Source organism: Coregonus clupeaformis, chromosome 18 (genome assembly GCF_020615455.1).
Source record: "Coregonus clupeaformis isolate EN_2021a chromosome 18, ASM2061545v1, whole genome shotgun sequence".
NCBI classification, from domain to species: Eukaryota; Metazoa; Chordata; class Actinopteri; order Salmoniformes; family Salmonidae; genus Coregonus; species Coregonus clupeaformis.
In genome coordinates, this window is record NC_059209.1 from 24,269,186 (window position 1) to 24,288,214 (window position 19,029).

The window sequence follows — 19,029 nt, forward strand, 5'->3', positions numbered from 1 at the left end:
TAACAGCATCCACTATTCTGTCTTCCACTAGATGTTGGAACATTGCTGCGGGGACTTGCTTCCATACAGCCACAAGAGCATTGGGATCAGCTACTCTTACTGGGGTCCGGCAAAATTAAGGCAGTTATACAATTCTTTAAACATATATAAAATATGAATATGATTTTACAAATAAAATGCAAATTAATTACTTAAAAATCATACAATGTGATTTTCTGGATTTTTGTTTTAGATTCCGTTTCTCACAGTTGAAGTGTACCTACAATAAAAATTACAGACCTCTACATGCTTTGTAAGTAGGAAAACCTGCAAAATCGGCAGTGTATCAAATACTTGTTCTCCCCACTGTATATATATATATATTATTTTTTTGCTCCTGAACTTCTTCTACTCTCAACCTCTCCGATCATTTTCATGATGTCCATCCGGTTTGCTTCTATATGCCATATCTTTCTAACTGTGCTCTTTCCCAAAAGCTCCCAAATTATATACCTATATACTTATTATGGACACAGTATGCTTACATTATTAGCTATCTTTGTTATTATTTGTTGTTATTTGTTATTAGTCCCATCCTTCAACTCTATTCAATACCTCCCATCTATCTCTTAACACCATCCATTCTATTTGCCATATATTTTTCAACTGTACTGTGATGTTTTACAAAAGTTCTGAACCTTTCTATTCTCATTGCTTCTACAGATTGTGAATTAAAAATAAACATTTTTGCTAAAAGTATTATAATATTATTGATTGATTGACTATGACTTTTCAGATCACCCAGTAGTGCTATCTGCAAGGTTAGCTCCAGGTAAATATTGCAATCCTTTACCCATTCCTGGACCTTTGTCCAAAAACAAGCTACAAATGGACAGAACCAAAACATATGATCTAATGATTCTGACTCTTCACAGCAAAATCTGCAGAGCTGGGAAGATTGTATCCCCCATATAATAACATTCTATTGGTAGCAAGAATTTTATATAATAATTTAAATTGAAAGATTCTAATTTTTGAATCCGGTGTCGTTTTGCGTGTCAGTTCATAAACACTATGCCATGGGATCGGTACGTCAAAGATCTCTTCCCAACTATTTTGCAATCTATATGGGACGGCTGTCAATCCTTTGGTCCTTAAGTGAAACTGATATACTTTTTTATTTATCACAGTTTTCCTTAACCAATTATGTTCTTTAATGCAAGGCCGACAGACAGTTCTTTACTTTCTCCCCCCTTCCACTTTCCTCTTCCACTTTTGCGGTAAGGCTGCAATTATTTGGTTGTAATTTTGGGTAGAGCAGACATTTCCATATGTTTTTGGTAGCTGCATGTGCGACATAACTCCACCAGTCCTACCGATGATATCATTTACAAAGATTATACCTTTTTAAAACATTCTGTCAAAAAATAAAGGTTTTTTGTCAATTAGTATATTTGAATTTAACCACAATATTTGTTGCATTATTTGTTCTGTCGTTTCTGGAGGATTAAATTGAAATTGCAAATTTGTTTACTGTAACATCGCATTGTATCTGGTCAAACACTATTTTTTCCAAAACTTTACTAAGGGTTAGTAACAGGCTGATTGGTCGGCTATTTGAGCCAGTAAAGGGGGCTTTACTATTCTTAGGTAGCGGAATGCCTTTAGCTTCCCTCCAGGCCTGAGGGGGCACACTTTCTAGTAGGCTTAAATTGAAGATATGGCAAATAGGAGTGGCAATATCGTCCGCTATTATCCTCAGTAATTTTCCATCCAATTTGTCAGACCCCGGTGACTTGTCATTGTTGATAGACAACATATTGAGAAGAGAGAGAGCAGAGAGCAGGAAGGAGAGGAGGTTGTTGGGTGAGGGTCGTGGGGTAAGGCTTAAACTATGTATTTAGATTGTAGTTAGGTATTGTAGGTAGTTATCGTGGGTTGTTGTATGTAATTATTGTAGGTTAGTATTGTATTCGGCTGAGCCCGGTGAAGCACGAAGCTAGCTAGCTAACCCACTACCTGGACTAGCTGGCGGGTAGCTACTGGCAACTATTAGCAACGGTATAGTTGTTTCACGCCTGAGGGTGCCTGTAATTACGCCAGCTGGCTGCCTACAATAATTACATACAATAATGCCTACCATTCAGCTGTTTTCTAACATCATTGTCTGAACCGTTAACGTTAGGTAGTAAGTGGCTACTGTGCTTGAAATTTAGCTAGCTTGTTGCTACCTGGATAGCTACTAGTAAGCAATAGCTGGAACGACCTAGCGAACAGACGCGAACTGGCTGAGTCAATTCAGTGGCTAGCTTTGCACTTGGCTAGCTAACAGTAGCTGCTAGGGGTAAGTTATAACCTACATTTGTGTTTTGTTTTTACATATTGGTAGCCAGAGTCGTTCAAGGAATTCGGGACATGGGTGACTAGTTAACGTTAGCTTGGGTCTCTCTGTGTGTTCGTGCCGTGAAAGGAGGGGTTTCTTCTTTGTCTGAAAGCAATGGCTAGCTAGTATGCTAACTATTCTAGCTAACTAACTGCTGAATAAGTTGACGACGGACTCGCTCAAGCTGTCGTGACTAACCCACAACGTTAGACACGGACACGAATGATCTGCTTGGCGTGTTGACACACTGGTGGTTTGTTGTGGCCGAGTATTGGTGCTAAACCGTGTTGTTGGAGTCCGGCATGCTAGCTGGCTCAGATGGAAATGCGCCGTCGCAACCTTCGCTCTCTCTCTCCCGCTACTCTCTCCTCTTCCATCCTATCATCTCTTCCCTCTGCTCAATCCTTCTCCCTCCAATCTCCTGATTCTGCCTCCTCAACCCTCCTCTCCTCCCTTTCTGCATCCTTTGACTCTCTATGTCCCCTATCCTCCCGGCCGGCTCGGTCCTCCCCTCCAGCTCCGTGGCTTGATGACTCATTGCGAGCTCACAGAACAGGGCCCCGGGCAGCCGAGCGGAAATGGAGGAAAACTACCCTGCAGACCTGGCATCTTTTCACTCCCTCCTCTCTACATTTTCTTCATCTGTTTCTGCTGCTAAGGCCACTTTCTATCACTCTAAATTCCAAGCATCTGCCTCTAGCCCTAGGAAGCTCTTTGCCACCTTCTCCTCCCTGCTGAATCCTCCTCCCCCCTCCTCCTCCCTCTCTGTGGATGACTTTGTCAACCATTTTGAAAAGAAGGTTGACAACATCCGATACTCGTTTGTTAAGTCAAATGACACTGCTGGTCCTGCTCACACTGCCCTACCCTATGCTTTGACTTCTTTCTCCCCTCTCTTTCCAGATAAAATCTTGTGACTTGTGACGGCCGGCCGCCCAACAACCTGCCCGCTTGACCCTATCCCCGCCTCTCTTATCCAGACCATCTCCGGTGACCTTCTCCTTTACCTCACCTCGCTGATCAACTCATCCTTGACTGCTGGCTATGTCCCTTCCGTCTTCAAGAGAGCGAGAGTTGCACCCCTTCTCAAAAAACCAACACTCAATCCCTCCGATGTCAACAACTACAGACCAGTATCCCTTCTTTGTTTTCTCTCCAAAACTCTTGAGCGTGCCGTCTTTAGCCAACTCTCTTGCTATCTCTCTCAGAATTACCTTCTTGATCCAAACCAGTCAGGTTTCAAGATTGGTCATTCAACTGAGACTGCTCTTCTCTGTGTCACGGAGGCTCTCCGCACTGCTAAAGCTAACTCTCTGCTCTGCTCTTGTCCTTCTAGACCTGTCTGCTGCCTTTGATACTGTGAACAATCAGATCCTCCTCTCCACCCTCTCCGAGCTGGGCATCTCCGGCGCGGCTCACTCTTGGATTGCGTCCTACCTGACCGGTCGCTCCTACCAAGTGGCGTGGCGAGAAGCTGTCTCTGCACCACGTGCTCTCACCACTGGTGTCCCCCAGGGCTCAGTTCTAGGCCCTCTCCTATTCTCGCTATACACCAAGTCACTTGGCTCTGTCATATCCTCACATGGCCTCTCCTAACATTGCTACGCAGATGACACACAACTAATCTTCTCCTTTCCCCCTTCTGATAACCAGGTGGCGAATCGCATCTCTGCATGTCTGGCAGACATATCAGTATGGATGACGGATCACCACCTCAAGCTGAACCTTGGCAAGACGGAGCTGCTCTTCCTCCCGGGGAAGGACTGCCCGTTCCATGATCTCGCCATCACGGTTGACAACTCCGTTGTGTCCTCCTCCCAGAGTGCGAAGAGCCTTGGCGTGACCCTGGACAACACCCTGTCGTTCTCCGCTAACATCAAGGCGGTGACCCGATCCTGTAGGTTCATGCTCTACAACATTCGGAGAGTACGACCCTGCCTTACACAGGAAGCGGCACAGGTCCTAATCCAGGCACTTGTCATCTCCAGTCTGGATTACTGCAACTCGCTATTGGCTGGGCTCCCTGCCTGTGCCATTAAACCCCTACAACTCATCCAGAATGCCGCAGCCCATCTGGTGTTCAACCTTCCCAAGTTCTCTCACGTCACCCCGCTCCTCCGCACACTCCACTGGCTTCCAGTTGAAGCTCACATCTGCTACAAGACCATGGTGCTTGCCTACGGAGCTGTGAGGGGAACGGCACCCCCGTACCTTCAGGCTCTGATCAGTCCCTACACCCAAACGAGGGCATTGCGTTCATCCACCTCTGGCCTGCTGGCTCCCCTACCTCTGCGGAAGCACAGTTCCCGCTCAGCCCAGTCAAAACTGTTCGCTGCTCTGGCACCCCAATGGTGGAACAAGCTCCCTCACGACGCCAGGACAGCGGAGTCACTCACCACCTTCCGGAGACATTTGAAACCCCACCTCTTTAAGGAATACCTGGGATAGGATAAAGTAATCCTTCTACCCCCACAGATATACTTGGATATGTAGTGTCAGCGTTTGTTGCTGGCATGTCATACCTAAGTTTGCTAATCTTGCCAATGAAAAAATAATTAAAGTAGTTGGCAATATCAGTCGGTTTTGTGATGAATGAGCTATCTGATTCAATGAATGATGGAGCTGAGTTTGCCTTTTTCCCTAAAATGTCATTGACGGTGCTCCAAACCTTTTACTATCATTCTTTATGTCATTTATCTTTGTTTCATAGTGAAACTTATTCTTCTTTTTATTCAATTTAGTCACATGACTTCTCAATTTGCAGTAAGTCTGCCAATCGGTTCTGCATCCAGACTTATTTGCATTTCTTTTGCCTCATCCCTCTCAACCATACAATTTTTCAATTCCTCATCAATCCACAGGGATTTAATCATGTATACAGTCATTTTCTTAACGGGTGCATGATTATTTGTAACTGGGATAACCAATTTCACAAATGTGTCAAGTGCAACGACTGTTTGCTCCTCATTACACACCACGGACCAAAATATATTCTTTACATCAACAACATAGGAATCACTAAGAAACTTCTTGTATGACCTCTTACACACTATATAAGGCCCAGAATTGGGAACTTCGGTTTTCCTAGATATGGCTACTATATTGTGATCACTACATCCAATGGATCTGGATACTGCTTTCAAGCACATTTCTGCAGCATTAGTAAAGATGTGATCAATACATGTTGATGATTTCATTCCTGTGCTGTTTGTAACTACCCTGGTAGGTTGACTGATGACCTGAACCAGGTTGCAGGCACTTGTTACAGTTTGAAGCTTTTTCTTGAGTGGACAGCTTGATGAAAGCCAGTCAATATTTAAATCACCCAGAAAATATACTTCTCTGTTGATATCACATACATTGTCAAGCATTTCTCATATCTTATCCAGATACTGACTGTTAGCACTTAGTGGCTCTATAGCAGCGCCCCACCGGTATGGGCTTTAGATGAGGCAGATGAACCTGTAGCCATATTACTTCAACAGTATTTAACATGAGATCCTCTCTAATCTTTACAGGAATGTGGTTCTGAGTATAAACAACAACACCTCCATCACTGGCATTTCTGTATTCTCTGTAAATGTTTTAACCTTGTATTGCTACCACTGTATCATCAAAGGTATTATCTAAGTGAGTTTCAGAGATAGTCAGAATATCAATGTCATCTGTTACTAGCTAATTATTGATTTCATGAACCTTGTTTCTTAAGCTACATATGTTAACGTGGGCTATTTTGAGCACTTTTATGGGATGATTGCTTGTTTTCATTGCTTTACTGCGAAGCTTAGCAGAAGTAGATATTCTCATGTTATTTATGTTAGTGCAGGGTGAGCTGCACACAGTGGACTTCCTACTAGGGCACACCGCCTCAGTGCTAACAGCAAAAAATCTGGCTCATAGACACATGATTTGTCACGTCTCCTCCCATTGCTCCTCCCACTGCTCCCCTCCGGAGCTCTGATTCGCCGGTCTACTGAGCCACCGGTCTGAGCGCACCACCTTGGCAACACTGGAATGGAAACCCAATGCACCCTAATCACCTCCAGCGCACCTGCACCTCATCATCTCATCACCACCCCTATTTAGCCCTGGACTGTTCTGTATTGTGTGTGTGTGATTGTTAAGCGTTGTGTCGTTTACTCTCTTTCTCATCATTAAGTAAACCTTGACCTTGATAATTTCTGCGTCTGCGTCCTGCCTCTTCGTATATCAGTACTCATCACATGACTGCTGCGTCCAATAGCTGTAGGATCAGCAGAGGCATTCAGGGCAGATAGAGGGACATAAATTAGGTTACGTACATTGTGTCTATCAACGCCCCTGGTATAATGTACATTTGCTAAAGCATTATGATGACTCAGCAACACAATGGTAGGGATTAACTGAGCTGAGCTTTGGTCATTGATAAGTCATTGTCTCAATTCAGCCATATAATGCTGTGAAAGGATCCAGGAACCCAAATGATTTGGGTGGATCCCATCGTCCTTATAAAACATGTTTTGTTTCCAAAAGGTATCGAAATGATCAACAAAGGTTACACTCATTTAGCTGCAATAATCACGTAGCCAATTGTGAAGAGAAAGAATCCTGCTAAAGTGTTCAATGCCATCATTCAGAGAGGGCACAGGGCCAGATATGATGCCATGATTCAGAGAGGGCACAGGGCCAGATATGATGCCATCATTCAGAGAGGGCACAGGGCCAGATATGATGCCATGATTCAGAGAGGGCACAGGGCCAGATATGATGCCATGATTCAGAGAGGGTACAGGGCCAGATATGATGCCATGATTCAGAGAGGGCACAGGGCCAGATATGATGCCATGATTCAGAGAGGGCACAGGGCCAGATATGATGCCATGATTCAGAGAGGGCACAGGGCCAGATATGATGCCATGATTCAGAGAGGGCACAGGGCCAGATATGATGCCATGATTCAGAGAGGGCACAGGGCAGATATGATGCCATGATTCAGAGAGGGCACAGGGCCAGATATGATGCCATGATTCAGAGAGGGCACAGGGCCAGATATGATGGGTCTTTTATTAGTGTCTAGCAGAGAGTCAATCAGCTCTTTAAAATCCAGTTTCAACTGTTCAGAGCTGCCCTTCATAATGTCATTAAAACCCACATGGACTACAATAGAATCTATGTCCATGTGCATGTCCTTGCATAGAACATTCAGGAGCAGCTTAGTAATGTAATTTACTCGAGCTCCAGGAAATGACATTGTTTTTGCACCAGGAACGGTCACATTTCTTACCATTGAGCTGCCCAAAATCACGGCTGGCGAGAAGGACGAGGAAATCCGCCCACCCCCACGCTTCACAGGATTCAGAAAAACCTTTAAGGACGGGCGAGAGGCAGGATAACTTGAGCCCGCAGCTCCCGGCGCCTGGTGCAGGCCTCCGACAGATGGAGAAGCCCCGCTTCTCAGTTGCCGACTTCTAAATTGTAGGGGAAGGAGTAGTCACAGCGGCTGCAGACAGCGGTACCCCCAGCGATGAAGTTGCAGGAAGATCAGGCTTCAGGGCGGCGAAACTATTCATTGTTTGTATCCACTCTGGGCCTCTCATTGGGAGTGTAGACTGCTTTGTGGGAGGCCACTGTTTTCAGCTTCCACGGCTTGTGACATGCGACCATCGTTGATTGCCATGCTCCACTTGCTATGTTCCTTCGACTCCGCTATGAGATGGGGGAGGAGAGGCAGGAGATGGCTCCTCTGGCGAACGAACTCCGGGTAACACCGGCCAGTTGGATAACGACAAACGACAAGGCCGAGATGCATCCAACAAGAGCGAACGCCGTCCAGCCACCGGCGTAGAAAAGGTAATCATTCCACTCTGCGTTTTCCCCAGTTTCTTACGTAGGCTGGCGACCTGCGTGATCAAGGAAGCCTCCTCAAGACTATAATCATCGGTAAGTAAACAATTGCCGCATTGGAACTCTTGGTGATCCAGTTTGTCCTGAAACAAAGCATAATAGATACAGCTCCTACAGCGCTGGAACCGTTCATTTACCTCTCCAGACAAAGAGGGCTCCATTGGAAAACTCATCTTGGTCTAACTTTGTTAACTTGATGGCTAGCAGCTTAGCATGCAAAAACAAGTTCGGTATTTATATTTATATGATTTGATTTATTAGGATCCCCATTAGCTGATGCCAATGGTGACAGCTAGTCTTACTGAGGTCCTAGACATAACAAAAAAGACTACAATTTACACACATTTAAAAACATTAACATGTAGTGTGTGTGTGTGCATCTATCAGTTACACATACATGTCAGTACATAGACACAACAAGTAGGTCACATGGGGGAGAGACGTTTTGCCGTGAGGTGTTGCTTTATTTGTTGTTTTTTAAACCAGGTTTGCTGTTCAATTGCTCTATGTAGTATGGAAGGGTGTTCCATGCACTCATGGCTCTGTATAATACTGTACATTTCCTTGAATTTGTTCTGGACCTGGGTGGGGACTGTGAAAAGACGCCTGGTGGCATGTCTGGTGGGGTAAGTGTGTTTGTCAGCGCTGTGTGTAAGTTGACTATGCAAACAATTTGGAATTTCTAACACATTAATGTTTCTTATGAAAACAAGAAGTGACGCAGTCAGTAAGTGAGGGAAGAAAATATTTGATCCCCTGCTGATTTTGTACGTTTTGCCCACTGACAAAGACATGATCAGTCTATAATTTTAATGGTAGGTTTATTTGAAGAGTGAGAGACAGAAAAACAACAAAAAAATCCAGAAAAACGCATGTCAAAAATGTTATCAAGTGATTTGCATTTTAATAAGGGAAATAAGTATTTGACCCCTCTGCAAAACATGATTTAGTACTTGGTGGCAAAACCCTTGTTGGTAATCACAGAGGTCAGACGTTTCTTGTAGTTGGCCACCAGGTTTGCACACATCTCAGGAGGGATTTTGTCCCACTCCTCTTTGCAGATATTCTCCAAGTCATTAAGGTTTCGAGGCTGACGTTTGGCAACTCGAACATTCAGCTCCCTCCACAGATTTTCTATGGGATTAAGGTCTGGAGACTGGCTAGGTCACTCCAGGACCTTAATGTGCTTCTTCTTGAACCACTCCTTTGTTGACTTGGCCATGTGTTTTGGGTCATGGTCATGCTGGAATACCCATCCACAACCCATTTTCAAAGCCCTGGCTGAGGGAAGGAGGTTCTCACCCAAGATTTGATGGTAGATGGCCCCGTCCATCGTCCCTTTGATGCGGTGAAGTTGTCCTGTCCCCTTAGCAGAAAAACACCCCCAAAGCATAATGTTTCCACCTCCATGTTTGACGGTGGGGATGGTGTTCTTGGGGTCATAGGCAGCATTCCTCCTCCTCCAAACACGGCGAGTTGAGTTGATGCCAAAGACCTCGATTTTGGTATCATCTGACCACAACACTTTCACCCAGTTCTCCTCTGAACCATTCAGATGTTCATTGGCAAACTTCAGACGGGCATGTATATGTGCTTTCTTGAGCAGGGGGACCTTGCGGGCGCTGCAGGATTTCAGTCCTTCACGGCGTAGTGTGTTACCAATTGTTTTCTTGGTGACTATGGTCCCAGCTGCCTTGAGATCATTGACAATATCCTCCCGTGTAGTTCTGGGCTGATTCCTCACCGTTCTCATGATCATTGCAACTCCACGAGGTGAGATCTTGCATGGACCCCCAGGCCGAGGTTGATTGACAGTTATTTTGTGTTTCTTCCATTTGCGAATAATCACACCAACTGTTGTCACCTTCTCACCAAGCTGCTTGGTGATTGTCTTGTAGCCCATTCCAGCCTTGTGTAGGTCTACAATCTTGTCCTGACATCCTTGGAGAGCTCTTTGGTCTTGGCCATGGTGGAGAGTTTGGAATCTGATTGATTGATTGCTTCTGTGGACAGGTGTCTTTTATACAGGTAACAAGCTGAGATTAGGAGCACTCCCTTTAAGAGTGTGCATGGACTCTACAAGGTGTCGAGTGAGGGGGAGTGAGGGGGAGTGAGGGGGGAGTCGGGGGAGGCAGGGAGAGTGAGGGGTGAGGCAGGGGAGGTATGGGGGAGTGAGGAGGGATTCAGTGGGAAGTGAGGGGGGAGTGAGGGGGAAGTCAGGGGGAGGCTTGGAGAGGGAGGGGGGATTCAGGGGGAGTTGCGGGGTGGCATGGGGGAGTCAGGGGGAGTTAGGGGGAGGCGGGGGAGGCATGGGGGAGTCAGGGAGTCAGGGGGAGTGAGGAGGGAGTCAGTGGGAAGTGAGGGGGGAGTCGGGGGGAGGCAGGGGAGAGGCGGGGGGATACATGAGGGATACATATGGACTGATCATCAACTGTCTCTGACACAATACTTATTGACACAAACCAAATACAGCCCTTCATCTTTCCACACAGTTCTGAGAATTATTTTCAGATTGGATTAAGATGTGCTGTGGAAATGAAGCTGTGTCTCCCACAGAGACCCAGCTGAAATATGTTCTTCTCTTTCAATTAGTGTAGTGATATTGTCTCCCGGTGAGCGAGCTGTTTCAGCGTCCCTAAGCAGGCTAGTTGGAACGAGGGATGAAAGTGATCTGCATTGTGGCGCTGTCTGAGCTGTCAGACGGTAAAAGGGACTTTGAGACATTTATCAAGAGGCTCTTGTCTTGTCGTGTGTGTTATCACTAGTGAGGAACACTGACTATAGCCATGTCGGTCTACTGCACAGTGGGACCTCTCCTTCTGTCTCCTATAACACAACACAGTTGGACCTCTCCGTCTGTCTCCTATAACACAACACAGATGGACCTCTCCGTCTGTCTCCTATAACACAACACAGATGGACGTCTCCGTCTGTTTCCTATAACACAACACAGATGGACCTCTCCGTCTGTCTCCTATAACACAACACAGATGGACCTCTCCGTCTGTCTCCTATAACACAACACAGATGGACCTCTCCGTCTGTCTCCTATAACACAACACAGATGGACCTCTCCGTCTGTCTCCTATAACACAACACAGATGGACCTCTCCGTCTGTCTCCTATAACACAACACAGATGGACCTCTCCGTCTGTCTCCTATAACACAACACAGATGGATCTCTCCTTCTGTCTCCTACAACACAACACAGATATATTATGCTATTGTGCTTTCTGTCTCTTGTGAGATCACTAGAGCTGTTGCAGCATGGATATTACCATCAGATTTGTCACACTAACCTCAGACAAGGAGTAGAAACCTGAGTCAAAGGTTTTCTGCCCATCAGCCACATTAAAGTCAAAAGAGAAACACATTTAGTTTCAATAAGTCATTGGGGGAGGGGAGGGTAGAGTATGAGGGGTCAGCAGTGTAAGAGGTCAGTGGTTAGAGGTCAATGTTAAGGGTTAATGATGACCACCTTGACAGGGTTAGATATTAGGGTGATAGGTTAGAGGTCAGGGTCAGGGTTTTGGTCAGGGGTTAAAGGTTACCTGCGTGGTGCTCCATCGTCATGCGGTTGGATGATGACCACCTTGACAGTGATGGAAAGTTAGGGGTCAGGGTTAGATATTAGGGTGATAGGTTAGAGGTCAGGGTCAGGGTTTTGGTCAGGGGTTAAAGGTTACCTGCGTGGTGCTCCATCGTCATGCGGTTGGATGATGACCACCTTGACGGTGATGGAAAGTTAGGGGTCAGGGTTAGATATTAGGTGATAGGTTAGAGGTCAGGGTCAGGGTTTTGGTCAGGGGTTAAGGTTACCTGCGTGGTGCTCCATCGTCATGCGGTTGGATGATGACCACCTTGACGGTGATGGAAAGTTAGGGGTCAGGGTTAGATATTAGGGTGATAGGTTAGAGGTCAGGGGTCAGGGTTTTGGTCAGGGGTTAAAGGTTACCTGCGTGGTGCTCCATCGTCATGCGGTTGGATGATGACCACCTTGACGGTGATGGAAAGTTAGGGGTCAGGGTTAGATATTAGGGTGATAGGTTAGAGGTCAGGGTCAGGGTTTTGGTCAGGGGTTAAAGGTTACCTGCGTGGTGCTCCATCGTCATGCGGTTGGATGATGACCACCTTGACGGTGATGGAGGTTCTCAGCAGGTCGATCATCTGTTCGTGGGACAGCGTTGCTACGGCAACCTTACAGATCTCCACCAATCGGCTGCCCTGGCGAAGCCCCGCCTTCCAAGCGAACCCGAAGGCCTCGACGTCGGCCACGATGCCCTCGAAGTTGACGTGGAAACCCAGCTGGCACAGAGCGTTCCGACGCAGCGTCATCTCAGACGTCTCACAGCCACGCGTCACTATCTGTAGAGAGGTGAAGAGAGAGTGTGTGAGGAATGCAGCGAGTGTCAAAGCCCCTTACTGGTCATGTTGCAGGACAATTGTTCATATCTGGCTCAAAGGAACAAGGAAGAGAACCTTGTTATCAGTAGTAACAGAGAGAGAGAGAGACTGAATAAAGAGGGGATGAGAGTTGAAGCATAGAAACTCTGTATCATGTAATAATATAATATAATATGCCATTTATCCAAAGCGACTTACAGTTATGTACATAAAGCAACGCACACACTTTTAAAGACACTTTCACACGGAAGTAAATATGAGGTGCAACAGATATAGCCTCAGAGATGGAGAGAGAGGGGCACGTTACATTTTACATGTACATTTTAGTCATTTAGCAGACGCTCTTATCCAGAGCGACTTACAGTTAGTGAGTGCATACATTTTTCATTAGAGAGCAAATAGATATCAACTCAGAGATGGAGAGAGAGAGAGGCACGTTACAGAGCTAATAGATATCAACTCAGAGATGGAGAGAGAGAGAGGCACGTTACAGAGCTAATAGATATCAACTCAGAGACACCAGTGGCGACCCGTCATTGAGCCCCACCTGTTTAGCTATATAAAAAAAATATATATATAATTATAATTTTGTTGCCCGTTTTGCATGTTATTTTGGCATTAATCAAAAAATCATTGAATTAATAAAGCCGCATACAAACATGGTCTCTTTTTTTGCTTTCTTGAGTAAAGCAGCTCCAAAATGCAGGTGTTTCAGCCTAGCTCAGTGCTTTCTGTGGTGGTGGGGCAGCCAGCGGAAAATACAGAGCGTAGGGGTTGGTAATGTTCTCTAGTTGCGCTGTGATTGGCTCAGTGTTCTGTCACTACGTCACCGCAGAATCTACAGGGAGAGCAAAGCAGTTCAAGCCCCTTTGGGTGCTGCCATAGATTTACATTAGAAGTGCCCATCCAAGAAGACTCAAGGTCATTGGCCACAGATAAATATCACGTTATATATCTACCGTAGCTTTGATTGGACTGATAATGTCAACATCATACTTTCAGAATCTTAGCTAGCAAGCTAGCAGTCATCATCATGAATCAAGTCGACAATCTATTGGCAAATCCTTTTCAATCCTTGTCATATGAAGAGAAATAATGAAGAGAAATTATAGATAAAACGTATCGGTGCTCATCGGCCATTGGACATAAACATTACACAACAAGTTGGAAATCGCAAATTCAACAATGAGTGGTTTGGAAGGAATCAGTGGCTAACTGCAAGCATTGCAGTGAGTGGCGCAGTGGTCTAAGGCACTGCATCGCAGTGCTAACTGTGCCACTAGAGATCCTGGTTCGAATCCAGGCTCTGTAGCAGCCGGCCGTGACCGGGAGACTCATGGGCGGCGCACAATTGGCCCAGCGTCGTCCAGGGTAGGGGAGGGAATGGCCGGCAGGGATGTAGCTCAGTTGATAGAGCATGGCGTTTGCAATGCCAGGGTTGTGGGTTCGATTCCCACGGGGGGCCAGTATAAAAAAATATATGTATTCACTAACTGTAAGTCGCTCTGGATAAGAGCGTCTGCTAAATGACTAAAATGTAAATGTAAAATTGCAAAGCAATAACCAGCCTGCTATTCAGTGGAGAGGGTGTGTGGTCCAAGTCTGTGATTAAGGGTCTCTTTTCCAAGCTTAAAAGGATAAACATTCACATGCAACACCATCGGACAGAAAGGGTTCAATACACTGGCCATGCGTTCAAAACAACTGGAAACAAAGAACTGGGAAATCTCAGACTTCAGTGAGTTCAAGACAACTGGGAACTCAGAAAAAAACGAGCTCCGACTGTGAAAATATGCTTTGAACGGTCATCCAACTCGGAATTCCAAGTCGGGAACATTCTAGAGCTCCGACCTGAAGATCACTGACGTCATGATATTGTTTTTTTCAGAGTTTCCAGTTGTCTTGAAAGCACCATATCTCCAGAGAATGCCAGACTTTGATGACAAAGTGTGATGACAACATTTGCCCATGAAGGACCGCCGCGCCACCTTCCTGTTCAAGTGAGCACAGCACAACACGGTGAGTCCACAAATGTATTGTATGCTGCTGCATAAATGATGTAATATGCCAGGGAGATATTATACTGTAGCTAAGAAAGTAATACTAAGTGTATGTTGTGTAGTAAGCTGTTAGTAGCCCATGTGCCTCACCCTAATAATTTGGTCCCTTTCCCCCTCATAATCTAGCCTACTGTTCTGACTTGGTGGTGCACATGTAGCCTATAGCCTGTTTTAGAGAAATGTAATCATCAAATATTGTAAGAGCTTTCATTGTCTGCTTATATGCCCCCTTTATTTATCCTATGGTTCTGACTTGGTGTACAGGGAGAACACTGTAAGATCGGCCCATGTTCTGAATTCTGTTGTTGTACATTTCAAAAGTGCTGAACAAATAGTTATATTGACTACGTCCGTCCTAGCTCGCTCATTAATGTCTTAATCTAAATTACGGATTGCCTCTTATCCGCTCGTCGTCCCCTTATGCCATAGTTTGTACATCTCAATTGTCAGTAGAAACCACATTTGTTTAAGCAAGTCAGCCATATCAGCTATGTTTTTTAAAAAGGCAGTAAATGAGGTTGAATGAACTTTTTCACTGCCAGACAAGGCTCCTCTGATAGCCAGGTGGAGCAGTGGTAAGGTGTTGAGACTGCTGTTGGGACAGCTTTATGGAGGCCCTAACAGTTTGTGGGCACCGTTTGTCACCGTTATAGTGCAATTAATGTATTGGTATAGTGTTGTGTTGTGTAGTGGCTTTGCTGGCATGGATCTAAAAACATTTTGTGGAGTTTTCCCAACCAAGATTTACATGTTAAAATTGCCACTGAGAGACACACACAGAAAGAAGGGAGGATGACAGCGAGGTGGGAGTCGGGGACGAAGAGTGATGGGGAAAGAAAAGAGAGAGATAAAGGACAAAGGATGCTTTAGAAGAAGAAGAAGAAGAAGAAGAAGAAGAAGAAGAAGAAGAAGAAGAAGAAGAAGAAGAAGAAGAAGAAGAAGAAGAAGAAGAAGAAGAAGAAGAAGAAGAAGAAGAAGAAGAAGAAGAAGAAGAAGAAGAAGAAGAAGAAGAAGAAGAAGAAGAAGAAGAAGTTGATTTGTTTATTAAAGATCCCCATTAGCTTTTGCAGAAGCACCAGCTACACTCTCTGGGGTCCAGAACACAAAACACAAAACATGACAAGCAACAAAACACTGATACACTGATAGACGAGAACAGTCATACACATTTACACTGAACAAGTACAACTACAAAATAATACAATCAATACAACAACGACAACATCATGTGTGTTAGTGTCTCCTCACAGTCACCACCGTTCCATGAGTTGTTGAGTAATTGGAGATGGAAGGGAGTTCCATGCGATCATGGCTCTGTATAAAACTTTTTTTTTTTTTGTAGAGTTCCCTGTTATGTTTCTCCTCCACTGAGGAGGAGGACTTTAGCAGCCATAACAACACTCACCCTAAAACGATCAGAGGTTTCAGAGGCTGAGAGTCACACTCACTCCAATCTGCCTAAATCACTGCAGATTAGTGGTGGCTGGTGGGTCAAACTATCCTGCCGACATTCCAAACAGAGAGCGTGTAGATCTGCTCTCGTGGGATTAGTAGGAACACAACTGATTGACTGACACAGGTCTGAGGCACTGCATCTCAGTGCTAGAGACGTCACTACAGGCCCTGGTTCGATTCCAGGCTGTATCACAATCCGGCCGTGATTGGGAGTCCCATAGGGCGGCGCACAATTGGCTCAGCGTCGTCCGGGTTTGGCCGGTGTAGGCCGTCATTGTAAATAATAATTTGTTCTTAAGTGACTTGCCTAGTTAAATAAAGGTTAAATAAAAAATAAATACAATAAAAAGGTGGAGATAGTTGTTTATCTCTGGTTTGTTTTGTTTACCAGTCTGTGATGGACTCAATCTGTTGTTTGTTCACCACTCTGTGTTAGATAGATTTAATCCAGAAGCTCTCTGGTGAGATGACATACAATCTGAACAATCACCACCAGTTCATCAAGAGCTGGGCTGAACCACTAGTTCATCAAGAGTTGGGCTGAACCACTAGTTCATCAAGAGCTGGGCTGAAACACTAGTTCATCAAGAGCTGGGCTGAAACACTAGTTCATCAAGTTGGGATGAAACACTATTTCATCAAGAGCTGGGCTGAAACACTACGTCATCAGGGGCTGAACCACTAGTTCATCAAGAGCTGGGCTGAACCACCAGTTCATCAAAGGGGATGGACTGAACCAGCTCTTGATGAACTAGTGGTTCATCCCAAATACTTAATAAACTAGTGGTTCAGCCCAAATACTTAATAAACTAGTGGTTTAGCCCAAATACTTAATAAACTAGTGGTTCAGGCCAAATACTTAATAAACTAGTGGTTCAGCCCAAATACTTAATAAACTAGTGGTTCAGCCCAAATACTTAATAAACTAGTGGTTCAGCCCAAATACTTAATAAACTAGTGGTTCAGGCCTGCTCTTGATCAAGTGGTTCATCCCAGCTCTTGATGAACTAGTGGTTCAGCCCCCGATGAAATAGCAATTCAGCCCAGCTCTTTATGAACAAGTGGTTGAGCCCCTGATTAACTGGTGGTTAAGACCAGCTCTTGATTAACTAGTGGTTCAGCCCAGCTCTTGATGCACTAGTGCTTCAGCCCCGGATGAACTAGTGGTTCAGCCCAGCTGTTGATGCACTAATGCTTCAGCCCCTGATGAACTAGTGGTTCAGCCCAACTCTTGATGAAAGTGTGGTTCACCCAAGCTCTTGATGAACTAGTGGTTCATCCCAGCTCTTGATGAACTTGTGGTTCAGCCCCTGATGAACTAATGGTTCAGCCCAGCCCTTGATGAACTAGGGGTTCAGTCCATCCCCTGATGAACTAGTGGTTCATCCTAGCTCTTGATAAACTAGTGGTTCAGCCCCTGATGAACTAGTTGTTCAGCCCAGCTCTTGATTAACTAATGGTTCAGCCCAGCTCTTGATGAACTAGTGGTTCAGCCCGTGATTAATTAGTTGTTCAGTCTAGCCCCTGATGAACTAGTGGTTCAGCCCACTTCTTTATGAACTGATGGTTCAGCCCAGCTCTTGATGAATTTAGAAAGTAGAGGACTATAGAGAATGGATCATAGGACTTTAAAGGACTGTAGAGGAATATAGAGGATTATAGAGGACTATAAAGCATGGATCAGAGATCAATAGAGGACTATAGAGGACTGTAGAGGACTCTAAAAGACAGTAGAGGATGGTAGAGGACAATATAGGACTATAGAGGACTATAGAGGACTGTAGAGGACTATAGAGGTATGTAGAGGACTTTATATGATGGATCAGATGACTATAGAGGACTGTAGAGGACTATAGAGGACTGTAGAGGACTTTAGAGGTTGGATCAGGGGACTATAGAGGACTGTAGTGGACTAGAGATGACTATAAAGGATGGATCAAAGGACTATAGAGGACTATAGAGGATGGATCAAAGAACTATAGAGGACTATAAAGCATGGATCAGAGATCAATAGAGGACTATAGAGGACTGTAGCAGATTATAGAGTAATAGAGGACTATAGAGGACTGTAGAGAATGGATCACAGGACTGTAGAGGACTATAGATGGATCAAAGGACTATAGAGGACTATAGAGGACTATAAAGGATGGATGAGAGGACTAAAGAGGACTATAAAGGACTATAGAGGATGGATTAAAGGACTATATAGGCTTATTGAGGATGGAATAAAGGACTATAAAGGTCTATAGAGGACTATAAAGGATATATCAGAGGACTATAGAGGAATGTAGTGGACTATAGAGGACTATAGAGTCTTATAGAGGACTGTAGAGGATGGATCAAATGACTATATAGGAGTATAGAGGACTATAGAGGACTGTAGAGGACTTTGGAGGACTATAGAGTATTATAGAGGACTATAGAGGATGGATCAGAGGACTATAGAGAATGTTAGAGGGCTATAGAGGAATATAAAATACTGTAGAGGACTATAGAGGACTATAGATGACTGTAGAGGACTAGAGAGGACTATAGAAGATGGATCAAAGGACTATAGAGGACTATAGAGGACTATAAAGGACTATAGATGTCTTTAGAGGACTGTAGAGGACTATAGAATACTATAGAGGACTATAAAGGATGGATCGGTGGTCTATAGAGAACTATAGAGGTCTGTAGTGGATTACAGAGGTCTATACAAAACTATAGAGGACTATAGAGGACTGTAGAGGACTGTAGAGGCTGGATCAATGGACTATATAGGACTATAAAGGATGGATCAGAGGTCTATAGAGGTCTATAGAGGTCTATAGAGGACTATAGAGGACTATAGAGGACTAGAGGTATTTAGAGGACTGTAGAGG

At 44.8% G+C, this 19,029-nt stretch overlaps 2 protein-coding genes across 2 annotated transcripts in view; both read right to left on the reverse strand.

The window, feature by feature from the left end:
- The window catches only part of LOC121558081 (signal-induced proliferation-associated 1-like protein 2), a 166,925-nt gene extending 155,078 nt beyond the window's left edge, over positions 1-11,847 (reverse strand). The window contains exon 1 of the mRNA XM_045227059.1: positions 11,798-11,847. The gene's annotated coding sequence lies outside the window, so the exon portion shown is untranslated. The remainder of the gene's footprint in view (positions 1-11,797) is intronic.
- A 485-nt stretch (positions 11,848-12,332) lies between these two features.
- Positions 12,333-19,029, reverse strand: part of LOC123493125 (signal-induced proliferation-associated 1-like protein 2) — an 85,308-nt gene continuing 78,611 nt past the window's right edge. The window contains exon 9 of the mRNA XM_045227060.1: positions 12,333-12,611. Within this exon, the coding sequence (XP_045082995.1) occupies positions 12,333-12,611 (279 nt within the window). The remainder of the gene's footprint in view (positions 12,612-19,029) is intronic.